Source organism: Pempheris klunzingeri, chromosome 17, assembly GCF_042242105.1.
Source record: "Pempheris klunzingeri isolate RE-2024b chromosome 17, fPemKlu1.hap1, whole genome shotgun sequence".
NCBI lineage: Eukaryota > Metazoa > Chordata > Actinopteri > Acropomatiformes > Pempheridae > Pempheris > Pempheris klunzingeri.
Genome location: NC_092028.1, coordinates 17,462,626 through 17,483,267, shown reverse-complemented (window position 1 = coordinate 17,483,267; position 20,642 = coordinate 17,462,626). Strand labels below are relative to the sequence as shown.

General features: G+C 41.0%; 1 protein-coding gene across 1 annotated transcript in view; it reads left to right on the top strand.

Moving 5' to 3' along the window:
- The window catches only part of LOC139217007 (ras-related protein Rab-26-like), a 47,735-nt gene that overhangs the window by 989 nt on the left and 26,104 nt on the right, over window positions 1-20,642 (top strand). Inside the window, exons 2-3 of the mRNA XM_070848266.1 lie at window positions 1,168-1,278; window positions 20,562-20,603. Coding sequence (XP_070704367.1) covers window positions 1,168-1,278; window positions 20,562-20,603 — 153 coding nt within the window. The remainder of the gene's footprint in view (window positions 1-1,167; window positions 1,279-20,561; window positions 20,604-20,642) is intronic.

Below are 20,642 nucleotides of genomic sequence, written 5' to 3'. Positions count from 1 at the left end.
TCATCCTTGCAGCCAATAATTTAACTATTGCAGGAAAAAAGGAACGTTCTCCAGTTTCAGCCTGAGCTGCAGCGTGATAGAGCCTGCTACTGTATAACAGAGATACAGAAATCCAAGAGCATTCCCTTCTTATTCTTCCTCGCTGCCGCGTTTGATGATGCAAGACTGGATCAAAATGGTCCCACCTGTAGCCTTTAGGGTTCATTATTGCCTGTAGAGCTTAGCAGGGTAATGCTGCCCCCCCTGAAAGTACTTCTGCGCTCAGCCAATTTATTGTATTTTTTATTTTTATAATAGAAAAACCTAAGAGCAGTGAGAGACAAGATGCCTCCTCCTGCACGCTCCTGCAAACATTTAGCTTCTCCAGAGCTGTTTTTAAACCAGAAGGCATGGGAGAAGAGAGGGGGAAATGGATACAGGAGTTAAAAGAAAGAAAAATGTGCAGCACACATAGGGAGAAGGGCGAGGTCTTCAGGCATGATACCCTTTGCCACATTGGGTGTCTGTTCAGTGACCCCGTTACGTCCCGTCATTCCTCTCCCCCCCCCCCCGTCTCTCATCTCCTCTGTGCTTCCTCTGTGCACCCAAGAGGCACTTTGGATTTCCATGGTCTAGGGCTCACAGTCCCTCAGCTAACCTGATAACAGTAATCACATCAAAGCTTTAACTTCATCACAGCTCAGAATAAGAAGAGAAATGCATGACTGAGTGCTCAGCTGTAAGGAAAACCAAGTATGTCCGTTTTTGTATGTGGGCACACGTCCACAGATGTATGCACACTTACAGAGAGGCTCTGAGGGCTGATGGTGGCCGTGATGAGCACACACACTTAAACCAACCACCTTCACCGGCCGTGCACCAAACCGGAAGGACTCATGTACTCGAAGGATTCAAATGTTTTGTTTTTTCTGAGGCCAATTAGTCACATGTTGGTATAAGATTAAAGTTATAAGCAAACTCTTGTCTCATTCATGCTCCAACATGCTTTTGTCTATTGATTTGTTAGTTATTTTGATCATTTGCTGTACCAGACATTTACCTTTTATCCATCAGTCAGACAGGCTCAAGTTTTAACCCTCACACTTCTGGTTGTGCATCTTTTGCGTCTGTCTTTAGCCGTCCAGTCGTTCCCGGCTGAGTTTTTCCCCTCTTGGTTTTCCCGTGCAGGTGATGCTGGTCGGAGACTCTGGTGTGGGGAAAACATGTCTACTGGTCCGTTTTAAAGACGGAGCTTTCCTGGCTGGCAGCTTCATCTCCACTGTGGGAATCGACTTCAGGGTGAGTTTAAATCAATGGAACAAAAAAGAAAAAATTCCTAGCATACATGCAAACACATTTTCAGGTTTAGTATCTTTGCTAAAACAGGGCCATATGTACTAGAGGGATTTTCTTTTTTTCAAAGCTATTCAGTGCCTTTAAATGCCCCAGAGCTATGGGTATTTCCTGTGTTAGACGTCTCACAAGAGAGGATATTGATTTCTTAAATTAGTTTGACATGCTTTTGTTTTTATGTCTCCCTGGGTGATAACCATGTCTCTCATGTGCCAGTTTCGTGGTCCCACAGGGGCAGCCAGGGGAGAACTTGTCCATCCTTTCTAATGATCCCACTCAGGTGTGTCTTTTTGTCCAAAAGACGGAGACAGGAGATCACTCAGAGCAACATTAAGACCAGGAGACCATTAAAATGGAGACCATTAACCCCCTCTGGCTCCACAGTGATCTCATGCACGGGGTGACGCCACCATTACGCTTTTTCTTGGCAATTTCGTCTATTAGTCTTTTCTTTTTTTAAATGCCCTCACACTAACTGGCACATGTACAATACATTTACCTGAATGTATTAATTATATTTTATCACATATATTATAAGGAATGAGCTGCTTTCTGATCCAGTCACCCATTTAAGAGGTGCATTTTAGTGCCTGTCAATCACTGACTTGTTCCTCCACCAATCATTCTGAGCTCAGCGAAAAAACTCTTTATGTAAGTTTATCTCGACGTGTCCCTCCACCGATCTCCTCCACCTATCATGGCAAATGGACTTATTTGAAAATACTGTTTGAACTTCTAAAGTTAACTCCATTACATAAAGGGTAAGTGCAGCATTAGATCCTTTATGCTCTTGGGAGGCATACTTACATGGGCTGCCACCGCGTGTGTGTGTGAGTGTGTGTGTGTGTGTTAAACTAAAGTATCTAACCATTGTATAGCCCTGTGTGTGGGTTGGATGAGTTTGTGGGTGGATGAGCAGTTGATTTATTTACTTATGTAACATCTCTTATAACACTTTCTGTTGTCCCGGTGTACATTTAGGATTATCGAAGAAAAGCAGAGACCTTCATCAGCTATATTTATTACTAATGGAGAAAAAAGTACAAAACTCATAACATTTAGTGCTTAGTCTGCTCTTTTGTCATATTGACTTATTATTTAATTGCAGTGTGGCACTGGGCTGTGTGACATGAATAATTTTATCATTATCCTCAAGGCTCTTCTGCATGGTTTCTTGTTAAATGGTTCAGCTTTTCGGGACAAACGGAATAGACTTCCTCGACTCACGAGGATCCTTCCTGAGTCATCCTGTAGGTCAGTATTGATGTGGCATGTTAATTAGAATTCAGAGCTGATGGCGTCTTTTTCTGTTTTAGTGTCACATTTTGTATTTTTCTTTGACGCAGTGTTCACAAGTACAGAACGAACCAAGTTGTCATGAGCACACTCTTAACACAGTTTATGAATGCATACACGCTGTTTTCCCTTGATGTGAGAGCACAAACCTTATAAACAGCCCGTCTCAGAAGTTGAGAGAGCAGGACTTTGGTGAGTCGGAAAACATGCTGGTACGCTTGGTGTTTGTCTTCCCATGGAGGATACACGGAGAGCGAGACAGGAAGACGGGCTGATCGTTATTTTTAGGAAAAGACGGTTTTGATCCCTTTTTAGTTGGTGGGAGAGAGGCGCAATTTGCTTCGTGTGGGGATTTGATCTGGTTCCCACTTCAAAGCCGCAACGAGATGCTTTCTTTTCCCTCTTGTTTATTGTAGTCTCATCTTGTTTAAGCCTCAGCATATTCTCAGGATTACAGAGCGGCGCTGGTGCCTTGTTAGACTTAAAATACAGGGAGCCCAAATTAGAACTATAACTCCACCCAAATTGCATTTGATTGTAAAAAGCCCCCGTAAAGGGATTCTAAAGGGGCGATAAATTCATAGACAAAGAGTGAAAAACAAGGCAGTACCTAATCATAGCGATTCAGTGCAAAACGTACCTCATTATAAAATATGTTTCTCAATCTTATTCGGGCAGATAATTACTGTAATGGGAAACAGATCTGATTCTATATGGTCCTGTGGTGTATTTGTGGCCGTGACACATCGACCAAATCGGGTTAATTAGATGGGATTTCACCTCCATAGCTATGCACTGCTTAAACTTCTACTTATTATTATCACTTCTCAGAGAACGTGCGGTCTCACCGTTCTAATCAGTCTCAAATCATCATACCATATCACTCTCTTGCATATGTAAAGGGTTATTGTAATGGAAGTCTTTTATAAGATAAGGTCCATTTTAAATTGGACAATTTGCATGAGAATGGTGAAAACCATCACGTTCAGCCGTTTGCTGAATCCAGAGAGAACCAGAGCGTACACTACGCTATGAAACCAAGATACAGCATGTCCAGGTCATCAGTTGCCATGGTAATGCAGGTGCTAACAGATGGTCAGGTGACTGGGACTGACCAAAGGCCAGCGCTTGTCTTTGTGCTTGATTAAGTGGCCCATAAAGTTCTTGGCTTGTGAGAGTCAGTGTTGATTTTCTTCTCTCTCTTTTTTTTTTTTTGTTTCAATCAGGAGGTCGGTGTGTGTGAGAGGCTTCAGGTGGGTGTAAATGTCTGCTTTGTGCTCTCTGAGTGAAAAGGACCTCTGATGTGTTCTTCACACTCCAGCTATTTGATAGTGAAATGTGGGTTTTTAACATGCACGGACAAAGAAGCATAACAAGCACATGACACTTTAACATGGACAGTTTCTTCTCTACTTTCACACGTCTAATCAGCTTATGTCGCGATCACCTCTTCCAGCTCCAAGAGCTCCCGGGTTGGGTTCTTGCCCTGGCTGTAGAATATAGCTGTAATCTCTCTTATAAAATGAATCTCCGGAGTGGCTCTGCAGGAATCTCTAATAGGTAACCAGCAATTATCCTATTAGAAGACTCATCCAAGTTTGTCTTTTTGTGAAGGCCTGGCTCTGCAGGGCACAGATCAACAGATTCACATCATTCATACCAGTGATTAAAAAGACAGCACAGAGACTAAGTGCACATTTACTGGGATGGTTTTTTTTTCTTGCACTTAATTTAATTCAGTAATTAATTAGAGACTACAGATATTAAACTCTTTGAAATGTAAAAGGCCATGTCATTTAAAATTGAATTAGACATTTAAATGTATTAAGCTAAACTAAGTGACGATATTGTACCACAGGAGCAATTTGTCTAAACTGAAAGAAACGGAGCCAGCAAAAATCAAACCGCTTAATACCAGTGATGACTTGACATTTTTTTCTCGTGGGATCAGAACTTCTCCAGTTTCTGCAAAGAATAAGACATTCAAAGACATTATACACACATCAGACAGTAATTAGACAGAGTCGTTTTGGATTCATTAGGCTTCTCATTAGTCTGGCAGGAGCATCAAACTCTACTGCTCTCTCTTCGGCTGACAGTTGGCATCCGGCTTTGGTGAGTCAAGGATCATTATTGAAACACTATTTAATATTTTTGAGGAAAATCTCATGAAAAGACTAAAACCAACAATAAATTAGTTATTCTCTCAACAACGTCCGACTCCCCACCCTGTCTGTGGCACTCAGGCCCAAGTCATCTTAAAAAACAGGTTACAGATGTATAGTTTTAATTTTCTTTTCTAAAAAAAAAGTTTTAGCTAATTTAAATCAAACAAAACTACGTAGTGTATTTTTTGGGGACTAGTTTCATACTTGGTGCTCTAGTGCGCATTCATGGCACCATTACAATGTATGTGGGACTGACTCAAAATAAACTACAGTGCCCTCTTTCTCCAAACTGGAGGTTCAGTAAAACCTACATATGTCATATAAGGCTACAAAATCTGCTATCTCTCAAACCCACTGACCCACCGGGGGACCAGTATCCATTTTCCATTGTGCATATTGTTTGATATGTTTTTTTTCTATACTTTTATTTAATGACTTTTATTAATGCAGTCAGCATCCTGACATTATAACCTTAATGGCGTACGATTAATTGCTGCGCTGTTTTATTACCCATAACACAACACTCCAGGACAGGTCCAGGAGCAAAACTAAGGGGGTGCTTTTTCCATTTTAGCTCCAACTCGATGGAAGCTCCTCCCCCTCTCTTTCAGGTCAGCTGGGTCAGTTCCAGTTTTTAAAAAAACTTTTAAAAAAACTTTTAAAAACTCACTTGTACAAGCGACATTTTTATAACTCCTATTGGTTTTATTTGTCCTGCAATTTTGTTTTTATGTTTCTGTTTTTATATTGTATTTTAATTGCTGTTAACTGCTGCTGGTTTATGTATTCTATTTAATTTATTCCGATCTGTGAAGCACTTTATAACTGTTATTGAAGTGCTATATAAACGATAATAATAATAATAACACTATTTAACACATGTCTGAGTGTAGTCCCTTATAGGCCTCCATAATTATACAATATACTGTATGTGCACAATACTCCAACAAGCCTCCCTCTTGTTTCTGATGTGGCAGAAAAATAACCTTTCTTCCGCTTTACCTCTTCACAATCTACCTCCCATCATGACAGCGGAGGGAAGTAATCCTTCAATCCCTCAGTTGACGTAAGTGCAGTAGTGGGGAGAAGAGCAGCACTTCTCACCTACTGAGAGAACAGGGAGCTGCTCCCGGCTGTCAGTTATGTCTGCTGCACCCCGAGTGACAGACCTCTTATGCAACCACACATTTCACCTCTCTGCACCCTAAAAGAAATGGCTTGTTTGACTTGGAAAGACAGAACTTGAATGACGCCTGTGAAGATGCATCATCAAACTTCTTTTTCTTTCCTTTTTTTTAGCCTGTAGGAATGGCAAAGTCATTCTGTTAGACGGTACACCACTTTGTTCCAGAGTGAAATATTTCAACAACCATTACGTAGGTTGTCATGAAATGTCGTTCAGACGTTCATGTTTCCCAGAGGATGAATCCAACCGACTCTGATCCTTTGACGTTTCCTGTAGGGCCACCAGCAAGTCACAGTTTTCACTTACACTGTGAAATATCTCCACATTTCCATGATGGGTTGGCACAAAATGTTTGATATTCTAGACATTCGGTGCCTCCATGAGGTTGACATTTGTGGTTTTGAGTGAATTCATCTACTATTGGATGGATTGTAAAATTTGGTGCAGCCATTCATGTTCCTCTAAGGATGAATTGAAATAACTTTGTTGTTTGTAACAATTATTGACATTCCTATTAGCCTCAGCTTTCAGTTTTCTCTGCAGCTGCCCACAGTTTTAAGGTTACTTTTTAACACTCAACCTGCTTATTATTGTAAGTACAAGCAGAAAAGCAGCTTTTCTTTTGTCCCTCTGCACATTACCATGTGTGTGAATCACGCACATTACCATGTGTGTGAATCCACTTGACACCTCTCTTGTTGAGATGCATGACCACCCTTGACCTCAGCGACAGTTCCTGCCCTTTTTCTTGCCTGACGTGTGAACAAAATGATCATAGATCAACTCATATTGGCATGTTATGTCCACCACAATATTTTAAAAAAATCCCAATGAGCGAGTCACAGATCATTTGTCCCCTGAGGATGAATAGACCGTTATATTCATAGACTGAACTGATGAAACGTCACAAGACTGCAACACTGCAATGATTTACTTCGAGCACTCTGTCAAGGAGTGGTTCATAAAATGTTCCCGACAGGTTTAAGAGACATGAATAAAACCCGGCATACTAATTCCTCTAACCCTGCGTGTAGTCTGTATCGTGCACAGGACCTTTTATCTTAATGACTTACCTTTACAGCGCTACTGTAGGAGAGATGTCTTTTTGTGAGCTGCAGCTATAAAGGATGAGCTTGAGGTCATCATTGTATAATGTGTGATGGAGGCAACATATCAGACTCTGGGGTAAGGCTTGTTGTTTTTAGCCGTGTTAGCAGCTGGCTCTATGGGATAGGATGATTCAGTCCAGAAGATATTTTCAACAACTTTTAAATGGATTTCCATTAAATTCTGTACAGACATCCACAGATGATGAATCCTGATGCCATCCAGAGGCTCAAATTTGTGGTTTGGAGTGAAATATTGGATGGATTGCCATGAAATTTGTACACACATTCAAGTTCATCGATGTGGATCAACAAGTTATTGTCAAAGAAAAGTACAATTTAAAAAAAGAAAAAAAAAACGTGAACAATAATGATGATAATAAGAAAATATCGAAATTGGATAGAAAATACCTTTTATTATACATGACACGCATAACACTTCAAAAACTAGCTACAAAGTGCTTTAGAACAACATACAGACATAAACCAAAGTATGAGGAAAATAATAAAAGTACAGAAAGCCACAGAATATAAAATGATTTTAGTAAATGTGTGTTAAATAACTTCTTATCTTACTCATTAATCAAAAACATATCAACACTTGCGCTGCATTACCCTGTAAATCTCCCCTCCACTCTCCACCACAATGCCACCCCTCATGTTCTGCTGTACACTCATGGCACTTTGACCCATGCGTGTCATGAGTTAGACCCGATGTTTCACACCTTGCAGACTGGAGTTGTAGGGTGTAGAAGTTTCCAATTTTAAGCAAATCGGGAGACTTTCAGTCACAACAGATGGCCCCACTGATTCAGATTTCACTTTCTCTTGATGTTATTTTTGGGTGTACTTAGTATGTATGTGGGGGTGGGGGCTATGAATCAGGCAACTGCAAAATTGCCTGATTTTAAGATAACTTGACGTGGGGATGCATTGCAGCACTGTGCTCCTGCATTTAAGAACATTAGCGCTATTAACCTGAAAGAGGCATTAAAAATGAATGTAAAAATCTTCCATCTTCACCCTCTTCTGCCCTGGGCAAGACAACACGGGCAACATGCTCACTCTCATCCTAATTACCCAGGATCAAAGCCAAGTAACACAGATAGGAGGGTTTCTTTTTACCAAAAGACAGAACCTGGTCTGAATTCACTTATCGTGGACTTATTTTTTTCACAGTATAGAGGCCTGAATCTCTATTTAAGTCTAAAGCTGATACAGCAGCTACAGAAGCATTCTAGTCACATATGTGTCTATTGACCTTCATCATCTTGGATGAACTGCTCAGTGCAGTTTGTTTCGTCAGCCATCAACAAACCTGATTTTATAATTGATCCAATTATCCATCTATGACCAGAACAGACTGTTGAATAATTCAAATAAGTCTAGTCTTATTACGCTGGCAATACTCAAGATTGTCCCGATTCCCGTGGCAGCGAGGATGGGTGTGCTCCACCTGCCAGAGCAAAGAGCAAGGAGATGAAACGCAGGCAGCAGCAGAGAAATGGCAGGAGGGGTTAATCGAGTCGCAGAGGGGCTGAATCAGCCGTAAATCTTACAGTCTAATAACCAGAGGAGGAGACCATGAAGTTAGCAAATGAACAGCACTCACCGATACACACTTACAACCCATGGCACACGTCTTTGGAAATATAATGAGTAGTTGAAGGTGTTCAGAATATTTCTGCATATATCATGCTATAATGATGAACCCTGTCACCTTAAAGCATATATGATATGCATGGAAGAGATTTTGATTATTTCCGTCACGTGTGAGCTTGGAGTGGATCTTGAGTCTGGTCATGTGTGTGTATCTGTCTGTGGGTAATATCTCAAGATACTGGACCAGTTAGCCTAATTCTTTTCTGCACATTAATGCCTATTTCCTAAACGACCTCTCATGGTTGTGGCAATCCACTTTTTTTTTTTTTTTTTTAAACCCATTTCATTGATTGTTCTATTCCGTAGCAGACTGCTGACTGCTCATTCCTCGTAACCAGCTTGTGGGGAATGTTCAGTTTGAAATCACAGAGCAAAAGGCATTTACGGCATGGGCTAACGAGCATTACCTAGTCTGTTGCAGGCCACATTTTAGCCTTTGTCGTGGCTCAAAAACTGACATGAAGTTTAGTCTCATTTTGAACTGAAACATCTGCGGATTAATTCCATATCCAGAATGAGTAAATCCCTGAATCTCTTATTTTCAACGCAATTTCATGGTTGGGTATAGCAGAGATGATTTGGCGGACATCTGCATTCTACTGAGTGACTCTACCTAGACTCCCTCATTTAATGACCCATTGGAGGGACTTTCACTTGTGAATTCTCCATTTTCTCCATGTTAATAAAGATTTGCAGTTGATGTTAGGCACTAGTAATTCAGCCTACAGTGTGTAAGCTGTGTATCCAGTATAGCCTGATCAATTCATTAGCAGTGCCAATATTACTGCCAGGTTTTAGTTCATCACACATAATTGTCCAGTGGCCTTTAGGAACATGTGTTTTATCGAGAACCGCTCATCTGAACAACTTGACACTTGGCACTACACTTCCCAGGGTCCTCAGCCACACACCCACTGAGTGTGTTTGAGTCCTCTGTGACATCTTCAGATATCTTGTTTTGTGATATTTTGTTTTGATACACAACATCCTATGACATAGATATTAAATAAATCTGACAGGAACAGAAAATCCCCACATCTGAGAAGCTGAAACCAGAGAATGTTTGCTTAAAAAAGATGAAAAATCAGACATGTAAATACATCAGCCAGTATTAGTTTACTGTAGATGATGTATCAGTATCTGAGTTTATGTTGGTTAATAAGCAGCAATACAGCGCTGTAAATAACCAAACTAGGTTTTAGGTCATACAAAAATAGTCTCCATTATATCCACCACACTGACAAGTTTATTTTTTAACTGTAAAATTCCCATTTATTTTGTATGTTTGGTCAAAAGTTCTTTAGGGCTTTAAAACCAGGTTTCATGAAGTTCCCTCTTCCTGTGTAAAATCTACACAGGAAGTGATCAGTTTAATGTTCAAGAAGGCAACAAATATCTGTGTTCAAATCTGTATCCGACTGCTCCAAGATTGTTGATGTTCTTTGTCAAACCCCCTGAAATTAAAGCTGTAAAAAGTGATTTCTTGCCTGACCTCTGACCGCCTTAATGCCGAGCCCATCATCCCACCAGACACAAAGGTTGTATTTTCTGTGGTATGGTCACCCTCCCGGTAATCAGCGTTTCGTGGCTGCACTGGAAGACTGAACCCTCACTGGGTGGTCAATAGCATTGATAACAGCTTTGCCGCTAAATGGGCTGAAAATGTGCGAGACAGTCAATTCTCTGATCTAAGCTGAGCCCACAGTCGGACAAGGATGAGGAAGAGAATGATTTCATTTTGCTCATCTTTCTGGGGAGATGAGGTTATTGTGGGGAAAACGCACTGGGAGGGAGTAGATGTACATTCAAGCTGTGTGTATGTGTGTGCAGAAGTGTATCTGCTATGTGATGACATTAAACAATAAAAGTCCCCTATGAAATATGAATTTTTCTGTCAATAGATTATTGATGGCAGCCTTGCTTGTGTTAAATCATGAAGTGAGATACTGGTGCGGTTTCCGTTCAATTCCATTCAGTCACACATTCAGCGGCACATCACTGGCTGTCAGTGGCACACACACACACACAATATACAAACGCACACTGATAACAATGCTCAACAGATGTGGCAACTGTTAATGAAGCAGCAGAGATCGAGGCAGGCAGCTCTTGTTATCCCTCTCTGTCTCTCTCCTCTGACTGTAGCCACACATCGCTGGCTGCCTCTCTTACATCACTGTTGGCAAATAATGTTCCTGAAAACTGGCACTGTCTGTCTCTCACCATGTTTTTGGGATGCAAGCTTTGTGTTCAAACGCAGGCAGCTTCTCTGTAAAACTCAGAAGTTATTCGCTCCAATGTAAAGAGTCAGAAAAAGGATTAGAAAATAAACTGCAAACAGGAAACTGAGCACACATAACTGAGGTGTGTTCGTGTGTGGAATAGAGCTGCGACAATTAGCCCATTAATTGATTGAGAGAAAATGAATCTCACAATTATCTTTCAATGGATTAATCGTTTGATAATTTCTCAAGCAAAGTAAATGCAATAATTGATGTTTCCAGGTTCTCACAGCTGCTTGTCTTTGTTTCACTGCCTTATTTTATTAAAATGCAGTGGTGGAAATGATCTAAGGACATTTACTCGGGTACAATAGTTAAAGCAGCTATGGATCTCTCACTTTCTTTCATCACTGGAGTGAAGACCCGGCAGATCTGTTTCATTTTTGATCGTGTGATGGAAATGTCCTCACAGCAACTGCCAAACATGACTGTCATGTATGTGTGAGCTTATCTTAAATGGTTCTGCTCTCTTAACAAAGGCTTTAAACAGTCCAAGCTCAAGGACGGATCGATACCAGCTGTCTGTGACCCAACTTCGGAGTCGGAGGCTGTAGGTTTTGCCATGTTTTATGTTAGTTTGCTGTTTGCTGCAGGTTTATTATTGTATAATGAACCTGAAAATATTCCCAATATATCCCCTTTGAGGATGTAAATACTTCTCCCACCACTGGTAAATTAAAATAATTGTCAAGTTAATCGTTAATGAAAATAATAATTTTATATTCCTAATATGGAGCAGATATGACTCAGACACACACACCACACACACACACAACACACACCATGCATACACAGATACACTAATGCAGGGTGAGTAAACCATTATCCTTTGCACCATTGACTCATGAGCACGTCCATCCTTAGTGATGGCACACTGTAATAGATTTTATTAAGAGAGGCGTGATATGAATCACTTTCATCTCTGACTGGAAAAGACTTGACGTGTGTGAGTGCGTGTGTGTGTGTGTGTGTCCACTGTGGGTTGCTTTTGACTTCTGTATTCAGTCGACCAACATGACGACCAGCTGACGTTTGATGTTTGAGACTGTTTAGAGTGCATCATTATAAACTGCATTTTGAAGTGTCTGTTTAGTGGCTGAGTGTCTCTTTGTTCAGAGGAACATGAGGTTGTCATCCTCAGACAGCAGGTTTTTGAGAGAGTGAGTCATGCAACAAGTGGATGTTAGTCATCATGCAATTACGGCGACACAGTTGGAAGCAAAAATTAGATGCACTTTGGTACGAGTGTATTTGCGTACTTTTGATTCTAATTCGCTACAGTATTGTTATGAACCCAGCAGTCGGTTTTCCTTTTGTGCAAAAATAAAGCTGATTGTGCAGCGCCATTTTTCTCAACATTGTAGATCAGCATGAGTCAAAATGAGGCTGAGGACAGGAGCAGAGAGGTGGAGGTGATTGCTTTGACCATTTTGAGGATGCTGATGGAGTTATGCGTTTTAGTCCCTTCAGCTATAGACAGAGGCATCATTTATATTGGAGAGTTTCTGATGCTGAGGCCACAGAAAAGGTGTGACTGACCATTTCTGTGTTTGCCTGCAGATATTGGGCCTGCAGTCTTTCTGTAAATTTCCTACATTTTAGAGCTTTAGTAAGTTATTTATGTCTATACAGAATTTCAACACTGCACTTTAAAATGTGGTGGAATATATCAAGATTCCTGACCACTAACTCTTAAGTTCCTGTTCACTTTTTAGTGAGTCTATACCTTCGCCTAACACCAAATGTCTCCCCATCGGGCAATAAAAATTGACTCCACTTATTTAAGTCTTTATATTTGGTCCTTGGAAGGATTTGGGGAAGTTAAACAATTATACAATTAGGATTCTGTTGGTGTCTGTATGCACATTTTCAGAGAGCAAATAATGAAAAGAGATGAAAAATCCGACAGCAGGGAGAGAGGCAGCTCTGGCATGTGAGAGGAACGATAACGGACCCATCATAAAAATCAAGCTGTGACTCTACGATTACATCTTCTTCTCTGAAAGCTTCCGCTCCCCTTCCGATACTTCCTCTGTCATTGTTCATGTCACTCGTGACGGCCTTTATGCATCTGTCTGTCACTTGTTTCCCGCTTCTGTATGCTTTTTTTATTTTTGTAGTTAGCGGAGGGATGGCTGACTGATTTCTCCTTTATCCACTCTCCCGCCTGCCAGCCTGTCTGCCTGCCTTCTCTGAGTGGGTGCAATCACAGTGAAGTGCCAAGCTTGATCCATGCCATCATGTGGCTGTAATGTTTTTAATACTTGAGAAATGAGTTGAATTAAGAGGAAATACGAGCAACAGTGAAAGTCAGAGGCACAAAACTCAATACTTCACTCTATGCATGTGTATTTATATGTATGGCCTTAACTTAAAGCCATTTTGCTGGATATAAGTAATTGTTTCTGTGTGTCTTGTTCTATAATTACTGCTCTGTTGTGTTGCTATATAAAACCCAACCTTTACTAAATTAGATTTGTCAAGCATTCAGTCATTTGAATGACTGTTTGCCCAAATGAGTGTGTATATGCACGTGTGTGTGTGTGTGTGTGTGTGTGTGTGTGTGTATTGGGAGTGGGGGGGGTCCCTTCTGCCTAGGGAGGTGTTTGTAATTAACATTAACAGCTTTGCCACCTGCTGCCCTAATGTCACTGGGATCTAGAGAAGCGAGTCCTGAGGAGCACCATGAATATTTAACCGCGGCATGAAAGCGGTGGGAAGTGAATTTGCTGAAGTATGGAAGCTGATGACAGATGGAAATGGTTAAGAAACAAACAGCAAGGAGAGATGGACACTGTTTCAACAGAGATTCCTGTGCAGAGAAACAAAGATGTGAAGCAGAACAGGTGGATGAAATGTAGAAAATTCTATGGAGATCATAGATTTGGACACTTTCTTTCAAAATAATAATGAAACTTACCTAAAGCCTGACGTTATGAAGCAGTTAATGTGTCCACTGAGCCAATGAATCTCCTCTCATATCTAAGTTGTGTATTCTATTATCATCTCACAAACTTTCTCGGCTGCACTTTTAACGATAATAGTAACTTTCATTCACTTCATTCAGCTACCAAAAAAAGACATAACTCAACTCCCTTCGCACCTCACAGGCTACACAATGTGCTCGCTCGAGGTGCCATATGGAGTTTTCTTGTAAACAAACGGAAGTCATGTTTACATTCAGTGTTACACGTGCTTGTCCACGAGACGTAGCAGAACGGGACCCGCTCTGAAAAACAAGCTGCTCCAAAGTGATCTAAACGCTCCATGGTACCATTTTTAACGTACACATTAGCACTCAGTACAGTCATCACAGCCTGAAGTCAGTAACACTCAATTCACTCAAACTCTCTGTAATGTGCATGTCGGGGCATTACAGTAACGTCTGTGGCCGGCCTAGAACACAGCAAGGTGATGAAGGTGATGAAGACGAAGTGGTCTGTTTTTCTCGAATGTTCTTGCAGTGTTTTTATAGATTATTTATAGAATATTTCTGGATATGTACAGATTACACAGATCGTGATGAATTGATTGATTTGTTTAATTTTTGTGTATGTGTTTTGAATCAGTGTCACCATTAGTCCTTCCAGTCTGTATTTGTTTTTCGTGTGCCGTCTGAGGGCAGCATTTGGTTTGGATGGAAGAAAACATGCTTTTGGATAAGAGTGTTTTAAGTCTTTTGGGTTTGTACAGGTCAGTGTGGTCTTTATGTCTTTATAGTTTCGAGAAAGCGGTGCATGATTTCAGGAAATGTGTCTCAGCAGAGAAAAACTGTAATAAATCTGAGCAACATATGTGTTGGCAGATCTTCTTTGGAGAAGTCTGTGATGATACTGGACCAAAATAAATAAAAGTGCTTATCTCAGAAAAATGAGAGGGCAGAGAAGAGAGAGGAGGATGCATTTTCAATTTGGCCATGCTTATAGTGGCTGTGTGTGTGTGTGTGTGTGTGTTTACAGTGTGAACCACGCTGTGTGCTGCATGTGTGTTCATATATTCATGTCTGAATGCCACGGGAGGAAAACGGAAGAAAAGATGTTCATGAATTTTGAAAGACAGACAAGAAATGTTGGAGTTGCAGCCAACAGCTTGCCCCGCAGCCTGCTTTGTAGTGTGAATCAGCCACAGAGGATTATTCACCACCACACACGGTCACGGCAAACACACAACCATACACTGGGCCGTTGTGCTGCCATTTGATTTGTATCACGTCACTGAAAAGATCCTGGGGAAGAGCTTCAGAGAGGTCGAGGCTCCCCCTCACAGAATTCAGTTGAATAATGGATCTGTGATGCAGCATCACAAAATGCTGTGTGTGTTTGTGCCTTTTGGGCTTTTGGATCACAGCAAGTGTTCGCATCAGTGTGAGGGTGTTGCTACAGGTTACAGGTAAAAGATCAAATACAAACCAGTGGCTTTTGCCAGGAGGCAGCTTTAATCTGAAACATGTACTGATGTTTAGAAAGAACAAAGCGATCCAGGTAAATCATTAACCTTGCCTCTTAGAAAACAAATTCTGCAAAGTTAGCCAGGCGAATAATAAGATAACACAATGCCACGAGGTTCATGGTAAAAAGGTCTTCTACATGGATTGTATGCCAGCATGTGTGTGCATATTAACCAGTGGTATAAATGGCAGATGATGTTGCAACGTAAAGAAGATCTTGGACCGGATCTTTCCCAGACTCCAGTGCAGTGGTCTGACAAGTGAGTGAGGAAGCTTTCGGTTTTTGCAGCAGTGCAGTTGTGTTTGTAAAAGAGCCCCAAGGCCCACTGCTCTTTCAATTAGTCTCTGTTTTCAACTTCAGCAGGTCACTCAAGTGAGAAAGTCAATAACAGGAAGGTTCTGGCTATTACGCCGCACAGTCAGAAGTGTTTTGGGGAAGCAGACTTTGCTTTGTCAGTCAGAGATGTGACTGACAAAGCAAAACATTCCATCTTATCCCTGCATATCCTCCCAGAATTCCTGAAATAAGGTTGATGAATCAATTAACATTGAGTTCTACTGGTATGCTATATCATATAGTAATATATAATACATTGCCTGTATTTTAAACACATTGAGGAACAGGAGGTAAAAATAAATGTAAAAGCATTACACTAATAAGTATTTTTATTGAATGTATTTCATTCATTTTTATAACTTTCAATTCTCACCATTATTACCACAGGAGCTAGCGTCAGCAAGTGTAGCCGGTCACTGAATAAATCCCATAGTGTGTATAGGTTGTATTACACGTGTGTCTGGTGTAATGTGATTTATTATGCTAACTCTGTCTCCAGGAGAAGATTCAGTGCATCCTAATGAAAGTATTTGTGAAAGAGTGTCTTGTGGTTTGAAAATGCTGACGAGGAGAGGAGAGGAGAGGAGAGGAGAGGAGAGGAGAGGAGAGGAGAGGAGAGGAGAGGAGAGGAGAGGAGACATTGTCATCACATTATAAAGCTTCCAGTTCACACATTGTGTCTGACCATAATGCTGATGGACCACATGTGACCATAAGCTTTATGATTCCAGGTTGTAAGCTGCTCACCAACAGGTGTGACAATTATTGCCCATCTGGTAAATACAGTATTTTAGGATGTTTTCTTGACCTTATTCAATTTCCTTACATCTAATTATAAGTACACTTGATGCTGAGGCGTGAATATACATTAGTGAGCTAATTATGATCTGAATTTGGGCTGAAGAAGCAAAAGACAGAAGCAAAAACTGGCTAGAATGAGATTGCATGTTAGAAAATCTACTTTATTGTGAAATGCTATATTTAGAAATACATTAGCTGCAATATAAGATTGTATCCATAACCAGCTGATGAAATGAGTGCTGTTCTGTAGGCAGGGAGGGCGTTGAATGCTTGTCGGTACAGTATTCGTGTGTGTGTGTCAGTGTGTGCGTGCATATGTCTGTGTCAGCATGACTTAGAAATCTTGACAGCTGGGAGTTGAATAGACTGCAGAGCAGAGCCCTGCCTCTGTGTATATCCCTTCCCTCAGTTCCTTAGCTTATTTCCCCCATTGCTTTGGTTTCTGGCGTATGCTTTGAGGCCGGGCAGCCTCATGCATCACTGAGCCCTCAGCCAGACACTGAGCAACGGTGCCATATTTCCTCTTCCTCATTACTGTTATCAATACTGTGAATTTGTCCCATACACAACATTTTGTGGCCATCGTGCTCCTGTTCTTTGCCTCACGTCGCTGCCATTAAAGTTTTAGCAACTCACACTTCACGGGCCCCTCTAAAAGCTCCTCATACATTTGTAATTTATGATCCCTGTGAAGTGCTGTTACAGTCATTCAGTACTGACTGTACCTCCTTACTTGTCTACCCAGGGAGAAGGATAGGCATTAAATGGCTAACACCCAGTGTCTGGCTGGTAAGTAGAGCAGGTTGTATTTGAAGAAATGTTCTGTTTGGAGCTCTGGGATTGAAATTGACCTGAAAGTGGTGCAAGCTTCTCTGCTGTGCCTCTTTTTAAATTGTGAGTAAACTGTAACTGCACAGAGAAGAGCTGCATCAGCTTGTAAGATGTTGAAGCTTCGAAAGTCTCGAAAGCAAAGTGGAGACAGTGTTGCTGGAAGTGTGATTGACAGGCTGTAATCTGCAATACCTTAATTCCCTGACACACTGCAGTAGATCTAGTTATATAAGATGCTTGGATACTTTTTCAAGCTCATTCCACACTCTTAAGTGCTTATTAATTCTGTTATTTTGTCCTGTTCAGGCTGACTTCAAGTATCTCCTCTTAACAAATTCAACAAAATTATTAGTGCAATCAAGCCTGACTAACCATCCAAAATCCTCACCACGATGCTCTCATGAGCCTCTTTTTTTTTTTTTTTGGGTCACTAAATATTTATGAAGCCTCCAAGCACATTGTGGGTTGTTTTTAGTGACAACAACAACAGGGATAAAGTCTTTTGAGACTCTGATTCCTATCATAGCACACTTAAACTAGCTTGCAGCTTGGCTTGCCTGTGAATATGTATGAGATTCCTCCTTTGTGACTCTCGGGGAGGTAAATCAACCAAACATGTCAACAAAGAGCGTATCCATTTCTAAGTGCTCTGCTGGCAGATTAGCAGCATCTTGTCGGGGCTGAATATCTTCTGTTTTTCCTTGGGGATCGGGGGGAGGAATTAGAAGGTTAGCAGCAACTCTCAGGAACAACTTTGAGGGGATGATGATGGGGGTGGCTTTTGTGCGTTGCTGTGGCACCAGGTGATGTAATCCACACTGGCGTACCGGGAGGCCTACATGTGGGTCACTGAAGAACATCTTGACCTCCTCTTTTCTACAGCAGTCGCTAGCTCACAGAAAATGGGAATGCATGTGGGGAAGTGGATGTGTTGAGGTAAAATATAGAATATAAAAATCTGCCTGCATTCACGATGTTCAATGTGCAACGTCTTTTCTTCAGAGCAGTCATTTTATATGCACGTTCTCTAGAACACAAATGATTAGTTAATTACAGAAAATGAAGGCAACAATTAACAGTTAATAAATTTACTGACTTTGATCCTCTGACTTTTTCTGTAGTGACACCACTAGGTTAGCAACGACTGGATAGATTGCTGTGAGATTTGGTGCAGACATGCATGTTTGCCCTCAGGATGGTCATTGGTATTAGGGTCACCTAATACCATCATCATCAGGTCCAAATTTCTGTTTATGCAGTACTTTGTTTTATGACAAATGCCTGAAAAACTGACCACATTTCCACCAGCTTCCACTTTACTTGCTGTTTAGTGCTAATTAGCAAATGTTAGTATGCTAACATGCTAACGATATAGATGGTTAACATTTTCCATGTTGGTGCTTGTCAGCTGCTGTGCCTAAGTACAACCTCACAGAGTTGCTAGCATCACTGTAAACTTTTAGTTTTGTTCAAGCAAAAATGCCAATCAGCCTCTCAGTCCTGCTTCTCAGATGTGAGGATTTACTTTTGTTTGCTATACATGATGAACTGAATATCACCGGGTTTTGGACTGAGACAGAAAGAATTTGAAAGAGACCACATTAATCTTAGGGAAAATAAAAAAGATCACTACTATTCTATAAGCAAATTGATTAATTATGTCATCAAGAAAATAATCTGCAGATCAAAAATGAAAATAATCATTAGCTGCAGCCCTAATTTCCTACACAAAGTTGGAAAGGTGTGGAGGCATTGTCTTGTAGTATAGATCAATAAGACGTAATGCTGCTCCAGTTGCTGGAGCAGAAGTGATGTTGATCAATGAGCTGAGGGGCAGAAGGCACAAAGCAGGTCCACACATCAAAATGGATTAATCTGCCTGAGACACTTCTTGTCATAGGTCAGTGTGCAAATTGCAACAAAGACAAGTCGGTTCAATATGTGCTGTAATGTTTCGTAAATACGACTGAGTTTTTAGATTAAAAGATTAAATTTTTTACATATTTTAGGTTTGAAATTACTAGTAGATATGAAAGATCACCTCCACTGGCAGCCGAGAACAGGCTGCAATGGCTACAACGTAATCCTTCAGGGCAACTGCACCTAGTAGAAGTACATCTACTAAAAATGTTTGTTTTTGCCACTGACAGGCTCAGATTGTAATTCAAAGAGTCCATCAATATAACGGAGAGGATCCCTACAGAGAAGGACCTGTAAAAATCCTTTTTGTTCAAACCCACCAGATGCCATTGACAAAAGCAGTTATTTAATTCCTTAAAACACTAAATGCACTCAATAACACATGTAAAATAACTGGTCAAGACAGCACTAGACCAGCAACTCCCGTGTAAAATTACACTTTTTGTCAGTGGAGTCAGGTGGCTCTGAACCGAGGGATATAGCAGCTGTTTCTGGTTAAACAAAAAGGATCTTACAGGTCTATCCTTGTAGTAATCCCTTGTGTAATATTGTCAAGACACTTCACCTGTCAGTGGCAATAACAAGCGCTTTTAGTGGACGTATTTAGATCTGGCACAAAGAATTACAGTACAGCTTTTGTAGCTCATTCGCTGCCCGTTCTCAGACCAAAGTGTGTCAAAATAGGACCTATTCTCGGGCTCTCCTTTAAGAGCAGCTCCACTTTACATTTAGTCATGTTATTTTTATCTTGAACCAGCTTATGCCATCATTTAGATTGAATTGAATTTGACGGCAGGTTGTTTAACCTTTGCTCTGCTGTGTGGCGGAGCAGATCGAAGCCGGGATCAGAGGAATGTCTCCCTAAGATGGAGAGACGGAGGGAGGCGAGGAGAGCAGTGTGTGTGTGTGGGGGGGGGGGGTTAAGCCTCTGGAGGAAAGAGGCGAGGCTTCATCAAAAGGGGCCAAAGTGAGGTGGAGGCATGCAATATTGATGGAGAGAGGAGAGGAGAGTGTGACTGGTAGATGAGAGGAAGAGACTGCTCAGCCAGGTGTCTGACCACAAGCTGACGCTCACTCACACACACACACACCTGAAGTTCTTTCTTCCAATACATGGAAAAAGTTGCTGCTAGTTGGAAAAAGGTGTTTAAATTTAGGCCCTGTCACTTATGATTTCTCACTTTCATTTCCAGAACAAAGTCCTGAGCATTGATGGCGTCAAGGTGAAGCTCCAGGTAAGAACTTAAATTTATCCAGACAATTATCAAACAACT